The sequence below is a fragment of the Gracilinanus agilis genome, chromosome 2, assembly GCF_016433145.1.
Source record: "Gracilinanus agilis isolate LMUSP501 chromosome 2, AgileGrace, whole genome shotgun sequence".
NCBI classification, from domain to species: domain Eukaryota; kingdom Metazoa; phylum Chordata; class Mammalia; order Didelphimorphia; family Didelphidae; genus Gracilinanus; species Gracilinanus agilis.
In genome coordinates, this window is record NC_058131.1 from 299,382,485 (window position 1) to 299,394,860 (window position 12,376).

The window sequence follows — 12,376 nt, forward strand, 5'->3', positions numbered from 1 at the left end:
TTTGTTATACACGTTTTTTTAAAAATTGGTACAGAGTTACTGTTTCATATGCAGTTCCTTTTTTGGTTGTACTTTGTGTAAAGAAATATTTTTATTTTAAGATTAGAATAAAAATTTTTTAAAAGGTTCAGACTTGATGACCTTTGTGTTAGTTCTTCCAGATTCATAATTCTTTGTATAATTTAAGGTTTTGTTAATTAAAAAAAATTCCCCTCAAAATCAGTTTTAAATATGAAGTTTGGTGATCACTTTTATGTCCCATAAGCTCAATAATGTTTTTTGTTGGAGAATTTTTTGTATTCATAAAACTAAAAATTCAAAATATATTACTTAGACATCTTTATATGCAAATTAAAATTCCTTAAACCAATTATATTAAGAAACAAACTATTGAACCCAACAAACTAAGTCAATAAAAGATTAGAAGTCATTTTTGGAGAGGTTGTTGAAAGATAACTATTTAGTGTTGACATTCTTATCAATTATTTCCATCTTAAAAAGCAATTTAGAATTATGCTATATAGAAACTGAAATGTTCATATCCTTTAATCTAAAGATCCCAATGCTAGCTAGGAATATAACCCCCTAAATACAAAAAATTTTCATAAATATCAAAAGTACTAGTAGTACTTTGAGTAGTAGCAAATAATTAGAAACAGACTCATGAATTGGGAAATAATCAAATTGTGATATGTGAATATAATGGAGAAAAATATTAAAGACATACATGGGAAAATTTTTAAGATGCTGTATAATTATAATGATTAAGGTTGGCACCTTTTTTTCTTTGTAGAAAGTATGGAAAGCATTTCATGTAATGTTAGACTTGGTTAATTTTGCTTATCTCCTTCTCTGTATTCCCATCTTTTTCTTTCTTTCTTTTTGGAGAGGGAGATGGGAAGTTTATAAATAATGGCTCTCTGAGTTGGAGAGAGAGAAGGGTTACATTTCAAAATGAAGATACAAAAGCAAAAGATAAAAATTATTGTTATAAAAGAATTAACTTGTGAAGTTAGTTAATTGTCAAAGGAGTTTTATTTAAGAAGAATTCCTACTTCTTTGATATTCCTAAAAGTCATTTTTCTAAACTGAGTTAGCATTTTCAACATAATCTACCAGGAAAATGATATAAATTACATGGACTTCTTTTAAAAACTTAAGTTTTACTATGTGAGTCAAAATTCGCTTTTTAAAAAACCTTACTTTTGGGACTGAATTTGTCCTAACTAGGGTTTAACTGTAATTAAGAAAAAAAATTTAGTTTTTGAATGCTCTCTAGAACCATTATGCAATGTCTTGCTCTTAATGTATATACAAGTTGCCTTTATTTAAGTTCAAGTTTTCAATACAACTCAATGAACAATAATAACCGAGTCTCTGCAATGATTGGTAAGCCATTACTTAAAACTCTCTGAACCACTTTCTAAATTTAGAAAAGGCAAGGTTTTGACCTAAAGTAGATGACTTCTAAGAATTCTTCCCATTCTAAATTTATGATCCTAATACTGACTTATGAGTCACTGAAGCTTTGACTTTAATGATGGGCAATATAACAAACCCCAAAGCTTTTCCCCTTAAGAGACTACTATGCATTTACAATTCTTTGAGTCTTTCCAAAGTTAAATGGCTTAAAGTTAAACTAAAGCTAAAATGGTAGTCTGAATTAAAACACTTCCTCCTTTGGTGGGCCAGAATTTCAGAAATCATATTTCAAAATTATTCCTGGGTAGACACCAAATTTATATATATTTTTGGTTCAAAGCAAACAAGAAATGAAATTTGGTTAAAAGATGTTTCTACATTCAATCTGAGAGGCAGTGTGGTGTAGTAGACAGCTGGCATCAAAGCTAGGAAGGCCTAGCTTTCTGTTTTTGATCCCTGGCCAGTCACTTAAAAGTCTCAGGTTTCTAGGAAGCTACGGCTTTGTACCAATCTGTGTTGGTAAAGGGAGCTTCCTCAGAGGGCAGTTCACAGGTGCCTGGCCTACATTCCATATGCAAAAGTAAGAAGTAGGAAAAGATGTAGTGGGGTCCAGGACTTTTTTGGGGGAAATGATTTCCATATAAAGACTTTTTTTTCCTTCACAAGTAGCTCTCTCCTTCAATTTATAACAAGGACCTGCTATGAAACAGTAATTTATCCATATTATTTAACTGAATTTTATCAAGGGCCTGGCAGAAATCTTAATCTCACCACTTATGATCAACTCTAAAATAAACCCAGCATTAAGTTACACAATATTTTTGATCTTGGTCCTCTTGTACTTAGACTTACTTATGTCTACAGAACAGAGAGCCTCGTTTCATTTGGTTTGGGCAACTCAATTTGTTCAGACCAAAGTTAAGGGAAAACGTGTTTAACATTGCCATCTCAGAAAAAAAGCCAAGAAAAGTTAACAAAGGTTAGCTTTTTAAGCTAAGAATTATTTGAAAATCTACAGAAAGTAAAATAACTTCCCAGGTTAGGTTCAAGGGGTTGTTCTTTTATTATGTTATAATCATGTTAAAAACTGATAGTAACAGCAAAGAAATGGAACCAGGAGTTCTTTTCTTATGTAGTACATAAAAGTTGTAAGGATACTTAAAAAGAAACTGATTTCATTTAGTTCTGAATGCTTTACCACCAATTAAAAAATTTACCTCTCCATTTTCCTTAGTGACCTAATAAGAAGTGCTATTTTTAAGTTGGGAAATTTGTCAAATTAATTTTCAGTTAAAGGCAAGGCAGGTTTTATTTACGTGGAAATAAAAGTATAAAAGACTGCACTTGTGTCATTAATTTAAAAGAATTATTTTATGTGAACAAAATGGCATGGGTGTGAAGCCAATTGTTTGCAAAAAGGAATGTTTTTAAATTCTATAAAATATCCTAAAGTAACAATTTTCAATTCATTCTAGTTGAAAACAAAAGATGAAATAGAGATTCTTTGAACTGAGTATATATAACCTGCATGTAGATTTAATATAATCAGGTACTAGCTTGACTTTAAAATGGGCATAAAATACATCTGACAACGGAACTGAGCAGGAATGTTCTATAGAAACAAGGCTTTTTCATCTTCATAATTCATATGTATGGTTGTGAAATAGTAAATAATGACAAACCTGAAAAGTTGAGGAATTTAATCAACTGTTTCAAAAGCTGAATTCTATTTAAAATTTTTTTTCCTCCATCTTAATGAACAAAAAAGCTTTAGGTTCAAAATTATAGCATAAGGATTGTTATCCCATCTTGTACTCTGATCTTAAAAATACACATACTCACATCATTTAAGATAATTCAGGTTTGGGGAACAGATTTTCTTAAGATTATACCTGAAGGAAGTCTACTGAAACATGAAATATGTATATACACATATCCTTGGTATACTTCATTGTGAAATCCTTAGTTTGTGTCATGTCTGTCTGTCTGTCTCTCTCTCTCTCTCACACACACACACCCCCACCCCACCACAAATGCTAGTGGATTCCAAATGGTATACACAAGGGAAAATACTGCCCTCCTAGACTAGTAGCACTATCCTAGTAAAGTAGTAGCATATTATTATCATATCGTAGTATAGTAATACTATACTAGTAAAATAAAATTCTACTGTTCTCTAAAGACTACAGCATAAACAGCTTCAAATATAAAAGAGATTTAAATACCTTCCTGTTACATTTAGTTGGTTAAAAGATTTCAAATACAAATCAAAATAGTCATTGCTCAGAGTCCAGAAAAACTTTCACTCCTTTAAGACTTTTTAATCAATTCCACCAACTGATCCTTTATACAAGTCACTTTCTGCGTCCAGGAATGTATTTACAGGTTGGTTTTCACTGATTACAGGTTTCATATAAATATGGAAGGCTACAATGTAACACCATTATAAAATGATGGCAATCAAAAGAAAAATGTTTTTTTGAAAATATACTTTGTCATACAATGTTTATTGATAATCTCTATTTTCTTTACCTGATCTACAAGAAATCGGAATTATGTTAGTACTGTAAAAAGGCATAATATAAATGAAATGTGGAGTAGAAGCTAATTTTACAAAGCTATAAAACTAGCCAATAAAAATTAATATGCTGTCCATTAGCACTCCCCAATATATTAACTGTGCTTGAACAGTTGAGATGAGATAGACCCTTATCTCTAAGAGAGATGTTGCTATCATCCCCTACTTTCCCTACCAGAGCAAAATGAAGTTCTGTTAGCAGTCAGTTCTCTCTGTTCTTCTCATCCCACCACATCTCACCCCTACCCACTGCATCTCTGCAACTATAAACCCTTGTCTTTTTATCCTCTGGTCTCAAACAGTTTGGGAGGAAGTTGATACCCTTCAGAAAAGAAAGGCTAGAATGTACTACTTTATGTGTCTTAAAAATGCTATATACATTAATGAGCAGATATTCAAAGTTTGAATTCTCCAAGTCATTAGATATCTGTACAGTTTCAATATGAAGTTTTTAAAAAACAATGAAAAAACTCCAAAATTCCTCAACTTCCCTAGGCACACTGAATTGAATGGAGTCTCATAATTACCACCTACACTATTATTAACTACTTGTAAATTCCAAATTGGAGGAGCTCACAAATTCAGAAAAAGTGAACACGATTGGGAAACCTCAGGTCATAATTTGTTCTTTTATGTATTCTATTTTTAAAATTTTAAAAACTATATTAACTTCCCACCGTAAGTACTGTTGAGAGAATCCATTCTGCAAAATTCATCTAAAACATGATCATTTAGCGATTTCTCTTTTACTCACAGTTTAGTTAAGAACAATCCAATTCCTTTAAAATATGATTTCCCTAGGAAATAATGATTATCCACAGAAAAAAAATTTTAAAGCATAATATCAAACTCTGTAAAACTTTCCAAAGGCATTAAAAACATATATCCCTGCCATTTTTTAATATTTAAGAACTGAAAATATGTAATTTTTAAAAATTGCATATATTGTAAAATACAAGTGGCATTTGAGATAAAGGCCTCCATTTTGTAATAGTAAATACTCCATAGCAATTAAAGCAAATGAGAAGAATCAGTTTTCTGGTAGTTCAAGGAGTTAAGTCTTTTCTCTACAGTCTCTTGATAAGCAATAAATCTTCTCAAGTTCATTTTCACATTGTCAAGAACACAGAGTTGATCTGTACTATGTTTTCCTCTTCCTTCTTTTCGAATCTGTAATTGGGAGGAAAGAAAGAGGGAAATTTGTTGTTTGTGACAATTATTTAACCAAAAATTTGATGACTATAAACATAATAGAGAAATCTTTGAAACAACAGCTACTAGAATATGGGTGGTATCTCCAATTTCCTCCTCTGAATGACACAGTGCAACTGAGGCATTTAAAACTCAAAATTAATACCTTCAAAATTACACCTGCAAAGTCAGTAGTGCATTAGCAATGAAACAGACTGTTACATAGCATAAACAGCCTAATAACCATGAGAAACTGAGCATCATGGACATCTGGCTAATGCCATTACCAGTATTCAATTTCAGTTTTTAACATCCAGCATATACGATCCTCTAGAGAGTTCTTTGTTAGAAAGCAGTGTATTGGTTTTAATGCAATTTAGGGCTAAAACATTTAATGAAGTATGTTTAATATAACTGGTTTCATTTTATACAATGCTAAGTACTTTAGAAGCAAAACTTAGCTTTTTTTTTTTTCATTTAAAGAAGAATTAAGTCAGCTACTACTATTTGATAAACTATTTAGTTTAGTGACTTGAAAATGCTATACAGGTATCAGTGTAAATTCAAGTTAACAGCAGGTTCCCAAAACAAATTACTTTTATTGCACATGTAAAACTTTAAAGTTGTTCTTTCTTACAACAGGAAATGTTTTGTGTTGTTAAAATTTAAAATACTAAAAAAAAAAAAAAAAAAAAAAACTAAACTAAACTACATAGGCAACTTACATAACTTCAAAATGATTAATGGAAAGATTTTAATCTAAAATCACAAACACCAGATCTTTATAACTCTTGTTACACTAGGGATAAGCAATAGAGACTAGATCTCAAATGTAGAAGGAAAATGCATTCCCACTCCAAGGAATCAATGTTATTTTCCTAAGAAAATGGATGACAGGCTCCTTTTTGTTTGAGGGCTCCCCTCTTAGTTATATCTTCCCTCTAGCAACATAGTAGAAATTGGCAGTATTATTTATTCATGAAAAAAATGAAAGTATATGTTCTTATGGAAAACTAAGAATCTGAAGTGATCTGAATCCAATTTGGTTGACAGTTTGGTTCCTAAAAGATATGAATGAAATAAAAGCTCTGATAATTCCTTTTAATTTGGAAAGGCTTTGAATATTTACATTTTGTGCCTGCTGAGCAAACAATCAAGAAAGGTAATGATGTCAGAAGATTGGCCACAGCAACTAGTGAAAATATTATCTACTGTGTTATCAAAGAGGTTCTATCAAAGAAGAGGGATAGTTATGGCTCTTTTATTATTATATGAGTTATCAGTTATATCAGAAATACTGTTCATACCCTAAGTAGTTCAATGGATAGAGAATCACAGGACTGGAGTCAGGAAGACCAAAGTTCAAATCTGGCTTCAGACACTCACTAGCTGTTTGATTCTAGACAAATCATTCCAGTATCTTTGCTAAGAAAACCCCATGAACAGTATTGATGTGATATGGCCCATGGGGTTGTGAAGAACTGAACACAGCTAAATAACTGAATAATAAATTCATGCTATGAAATATAAGCATTGGATTTAGAGTTGGGGAGGTCAGGGTTAGATTCAAAACCTGGCTGTCAACTAGTGCTTCTGTGTCCCTGGGCAGATTACATTCTCTGGGCACTAGGCTCTAGGGTCCCTTATTTATTCAATGAGCACTAAGTGAGATTGTGCCAGGCACTGGGGACACACACACAAAAAAGGAAACAGTCCTTGCCCTCAAAGAGCTTATATTCTACCAGGAATGAACAATGTGGTTTGTTTTTTTTAATTATGACAAAATATATGCAAAGTAATTTCTAGAAGGAGGGCCTTGCAACTGGTAGGATCAAAACTGGTTCTTATAAGAGTAGGCCGTAGAGTTATGTTTGAAAGCTAGGGATTCTATGAACCAGAAGAGAGCACTGTTATAAAAACAGAGGGAAGAGAAAGTGGCCAAATGCTGCTGAAAGGTCAAGTAGTGTGCCAAAATCCTTCTATAAGCCTATATAATTTGTTGTTAAAAACAACCTGGGGGGGGGGGGGGGGGGGGGGGGAGAGCAACTGGGTGGCTCAGTGGATTGAGAGTCAGGCCTAGAGACAGGAGGTCCTAGGTTAAAATCTGGCCTCAGACACTTCCCAGCTGTGTGACCCTGGGCAGGTCACTTCACCCCCATTGCCTAGCCCTTACCACTTTTCTACCTTGGAGCCAATACACAGTATTGACTCCAAAACAGAAGGCAAGGGTTTAAAAAAAAAAAAAAAAAAAACCCTAGGGGAAGTAGGTGGCTCAGTGAAAAGAAAGCCAGGCCTAGAGACAGGAGGTCCTGGTTTCAAATATGACCTCAGACACTTCCTAGCTGTGTGATCCTGAGCAAGTCACTTTACCTCAATTGCCTAGCCCTTATTGTTCATCTGTCTTGGAACTAATTATTTAGTATTAATTCTAGGACACAAAAATAGGGGTTTTCAGAAATCTTTTAAGTTTAAAAAAAAAAGTGTCTGATTAATCTTGGCCTTTCAGTGCTGAAAAATTGTTTACAGTTAGTACAGAGGGTATATGCATGTGCTGGGAATGCCTTTCTTAAATGCATATAAGGAACTGCTTTGTATCTGGCAGCTAACCTCTTTTTCAATATAGGATTTAGATTAGGTATTATTAACAGTTCTGAGTTCTAGTCTCAACTCTGCTATGTATTTTCTAGCATTTCAATGAATTTTCATTAAGCTTCAGTTTCCAATTCTGTGAAACAAATGTGGAGATTCAACTAGTTGCCCTTCGATGCCTTAAACTTTATGCTTCTGAATTACTTTTCCCTTGCCCTATCCTTCAACCAAAACATTAATACGTGAAATCTATCTATGCTGTTATTTGGAGGGGGGAGGATTATTTGCACATAGTCTCAAATAAAAAATGCAATTCCAAATGAGGCTAATTCTATAAAGTTCAGCTTAGCAAAAGTGATTTTTTTTTTCCTTAGCAACTCCTTTTCTGAAAATGAGTGCTTGACATTCTGCAGAAAATGATATGCAGCAAATATAGTAATTTTGTTTTACTAAAAAAAAATTAAACTTTCTAAAAAGTTTTTGTTTCTGTCTTCTAAACTGGAAAAACTAAGATGCACAAAGTTTAGTGACTTATAATAACTATTGTAACTGAAAATGAAAACATTTAAAATCAATTTTGCTAGTACTGAATCTATTTTAACATTACATAGTACTTATGGTTAAAATCCAAGTTATATTAAAATAAGCTTATTTTAATTCTGTACCAGGTGCTTCTCAGAATATTAAAAAGAACACTTGAAGGTAACTGAAAAAAGTTAATTTTATAGAATCCTCATTTCCATTCCTGCTTCCACCAATTATAAAAAAAAAAACAAAACTCCACATTTAGATTTCTTTACATTCCACATTACAGCTTAGTGTAACTTTATAAAGATTTTACACAAGAGAAAAAAGTAATCTAAAGTATAGATGGACTACTCAGAGGAAAAACGGATCTAATGTCACCCAGGACAATTTTCACTAAGCAAATATGCAAGAAACAACAGGGTAACATAGCACAAGATTACTCAGTCTTTTCTTTAAGTGCTCATTAGAAGATTAACTGGAGTACTAATATGACTTAGATAAATCTGAGTCAATTTACACACAGTGTTAGAAACAGTAAGAAAATAACCTTCCCAATCATAATCTTTTCCTGCTTTTAGCAAGAAAGACCCAATAAAAGTACTACACGGAACATACTAGTTGGCTAATCAACAGAAATCTATTAATAAATAATACTTGTGCTATTTATTAGTAAGTACAGCTATGCATTAATCAACGAGATACAAGGATCCTGTGCTCCAATTCATCATATACATATCCATTAAAATACATGATTACAGGGGCACCTGAGTAGCTCAGTGGATCGAGAGCCAGGCCTAGAGATGGGAGGTCCTACTTCAAATTTGACCTCAGATGTTTCCTAGCTGTGTGACCCTGGGCAAGTCACTTAACCTCCTTTGCCTAGCCCTTACCATTCTTCTGCCTTGGAACCAAAATATAGTATTGATTCTAAGGTGGAAGGTAAGGGTTTAAAAAATAAAATAAAATGATATACAGGATTACCAAAAAAAACACCCCACTGTTAATCCTTATGCCCATAGCCTGCTAAAACTCATCTGATTCGAAGCACAGGGCTTTAAAAAAAATACACACACACACACATACCTTCATTTTGAAAACTGGCTGGAATTCTTTCAGTGCAGATAACAATTTGATCTCAACTGCTGCCTTTTCAGCCTCTTTACCATCTGCAAAAACATCAAAGATGGCATCTAGAGTTTCTCCAGCTACTACAAGAGAAGAATCTTTGGTGGCTACTTCAAGAAGAAATCTGCCAATAGTCTGAAACAAAATAGAATTATTAATTTATTCTTGAAAGGTTACACTCCAAAAAACAATTAAAATATTTTTAAAGTACATCATAATCTTTAAAAATGTTTCATATAGGGGGCAGCTGGGTGGCTCAGTGGATTGAGAGCCAGGCCTAGAGATGGGAGGTCCTAGGTTCAAATCCGGCCTCAGACACTTCCAAGGTGTGTGACCCTGGGCAAGTCAATTAACCCCCATTGCCTAGTCCTTACCGCTCTTCTGCCTTGGCTCCAAGACAGAAGGTAAGGGCTTATTTTAAAAAAAAAAATAAAAAATGTTTCCTATAAAGTTATTTGAAAAACATTTAACTCTTAAAAGAACTACAGGTGTAAAATTCTATGAGCTGTGGGTATATGAAGAATACCAGATATTAGATGGTATGATTTTTGAGTTGTAGTTATATTGTCTTATTGCCCATATAATTTCTCAGGCAAGTCATTTTCCCTCTCTGGATTTAGAACTTTTTATCTGAGAAACTAGGTAAGGCCACATTGAACTCTTAACAACCCATGACCCTTCCCCACAGGGAAAAACAAGAACCACAAACATTTTTCATTGATGCCTTATTTTCACATCCCTTTGGTCCTCCTTAAGTTACAAAAATAAAATCACTTCCCCACAGGCTTGCATATTTCTAAACTAAGTATGAGATACATATTTTTATCTTTCTAAACTATAATTATAGGCCTTTAATAGGTGTTTAAGAATGCTAACTTTTCCAAATTATGCCAAAATTGCATACTACTTCAATTTTAAAAAATCCTACACAAGACACTAAAGGATTATTAAAAAAACTAGATTTTAAAAAATTAAACTTCAAATGAAATAACATATTTTATCATTTCTACACCTTCAATCACAGAATGAAGTGGGATGGTAAATTGTGAAGAGTATATTTAAAGGACACAGTATGGTGGATATTAAGCTGGCCTTGAAATTAAGAAGGCCACAGTTCAAGTCCCACCAGTTCCCCATTCCAACTATGTGGGTCAAGTCACAATTTCTCAGTGCTCTATGTAACTAACACTACAAATTTGAAAACTAGCATTTTATTCTAGAAAAATATTTTACCTTCAGTGTTTCAAGGGTACCATCTTCTTTGGCTAGGACACTGCCTGTGATTCCTAAAATACTAACGACATTTACTCTAACACCAATATTACTGCTATGAATGCCAGCTTCACATAATGACATCAGCTGCTCAGGAGTCATGCACTGTTCAGAAAGTAGAAGACATATAATTTTATGTTAGATTGAATCCATTTAACACTTTAGGACAACACATTAGATTTCATTTGGCTAGCACATTGGAATCACTTGCTGAGAACATACCATATAAATAATTAAGAATCCAGGAAATCAAAAGGCATTTTTCCTCATTTTCCTCATCTATTTCCTCATTATGAAATCTAGAACTTTGATGCTATTGTTAATATCAGTGTTATCATAGCAGTAAACTTAGCCAAGGTCTTACCCACTATTGTTCTCCACTTCATAAGTCTTTCTTTTGCACTCATTCTCATATTTTATCTTAGATATATTACATATGTTGTAAACATCATAGGAGATCAACTGCTGTGTTGGACCTGATGATCTGGATTTGTATCTTGCCACTAGTATATTTGAACTATCTAATTATGAACAAGTCATCTAAGCTTTCAATAAAAAATATTTTTAAAAAAATAAAGTGAAATATGAAATAAAAAGTATCCCTCCAAATAAAATTAATTTCCAAGTCATGTGGATTAATTTTCCTCAATTTAGATTTGAAGATTCTCAGAAAAGATGTATTTTATTTTATACGTTTAAAAATATTATACTGGGGGCAACTAAGAGGCTCAGTAGATTTAAGAGCCAAACCTAGAGGTGAGAGGTCCTGGGTTCAAATCTATCCTCAAATAACTTCTTAGCTGTGTGACTGTGGGCAAGTCACTTGTCCCCCTTGACCTAGCCTTTACCATTCTTCTGCCTTGGAAGCAATACTTAGTACTGATCCTAAGATGAAAGGTAAGGGTTTAAGGGGAAAAAAAGATTTAGTTCTGATGAAAAAACTGAGAAACCCATCAGTTAAACAGATTAGGTAGGCAACATACAGAAGCAAATGATAATATATCTGATAAACCCAAAGACCCCATTTACTGGGGTAAAGAATGTGTATCAGACAGAAATGTCTGGTAAAACTAGACAGCAGTCTGGCAGAAATTAGGTTTATACCAGTAACTCATACATATGTTTAAAGAAAACACCTCCAAATGGATATACGACCTATATATAAAAGATTACATTGAAAATAATATGAGAAGAGCAAAGAAAAAATTATCTTTTTAGATCTATAGAGAAGGAAAGAGTTGATAGACTAACAACAGGAGACCACAAGATAAAATAGACACTTTTATTAATATAAAATTTTAAAAATATAAAATTAATAATATAAAACATAAAAAAGTGTACAAACAAATTATACATAGTTAAAATTATAAGGGAAATGTGTAACAGGAAAAATCCAAGTAGGAAGTTTCTCTGATAAGGTCTTATATGCAAGATATATAAAGAATTGATTCAAATTTATAAGACTTAAGATACATTTCCCAATGAATAAAAATGTCCAAAGGATACAACAGCATCCTGAAAACAAGCAGTTTTCAAAAATATAAATTCAAGCTATCAATGACCATATGAAAAAATGTTCTAAATCACTAATAATCAGAGAAATGCAAATTCAAGAATCTTTCAGAGTTCTATCTTAATATGAAAATTAATCTTAAGATGAAAAAGACACAT

At 32.7% G+C, this 12,376-nt stretch overlaps 1 protein-coding gene across 1 annotated transcript in view; it reads right to left on the bottom strand.

Moving 5' to 3' along the window:
• Window positions 1–4,913: 4,913 nt before the first annotated feature.
• HEATR3 (HEAT repeat containing 3) overlaps window positions 4,914–12,376 on the bottom strand; it is a 39,074-nt gene continuing 31,611 nt past the window's right edge. Inside the window, exons 13-15 of the mRNA XM_044664161.1 lie at window positions 10,667–10,810; window positions 9,392–9,568; window positions 4,914–5,170 (exon numbers count right to left, since the gene is read on the bottom strand). Coding sequence (XP_044520096.1) covers window positions 5,012–5,170; window positions 9,392–9,568; window positions 10,667–10,810 — 480 coding nt within the window. The 3' untranslated portion in view covers window positions 4,914–5,011. The remainder of the gene's footprint in view (window positions 5,171–9,391; window positions 9,569–10,666; window positions 10,811–12,376) is intronic.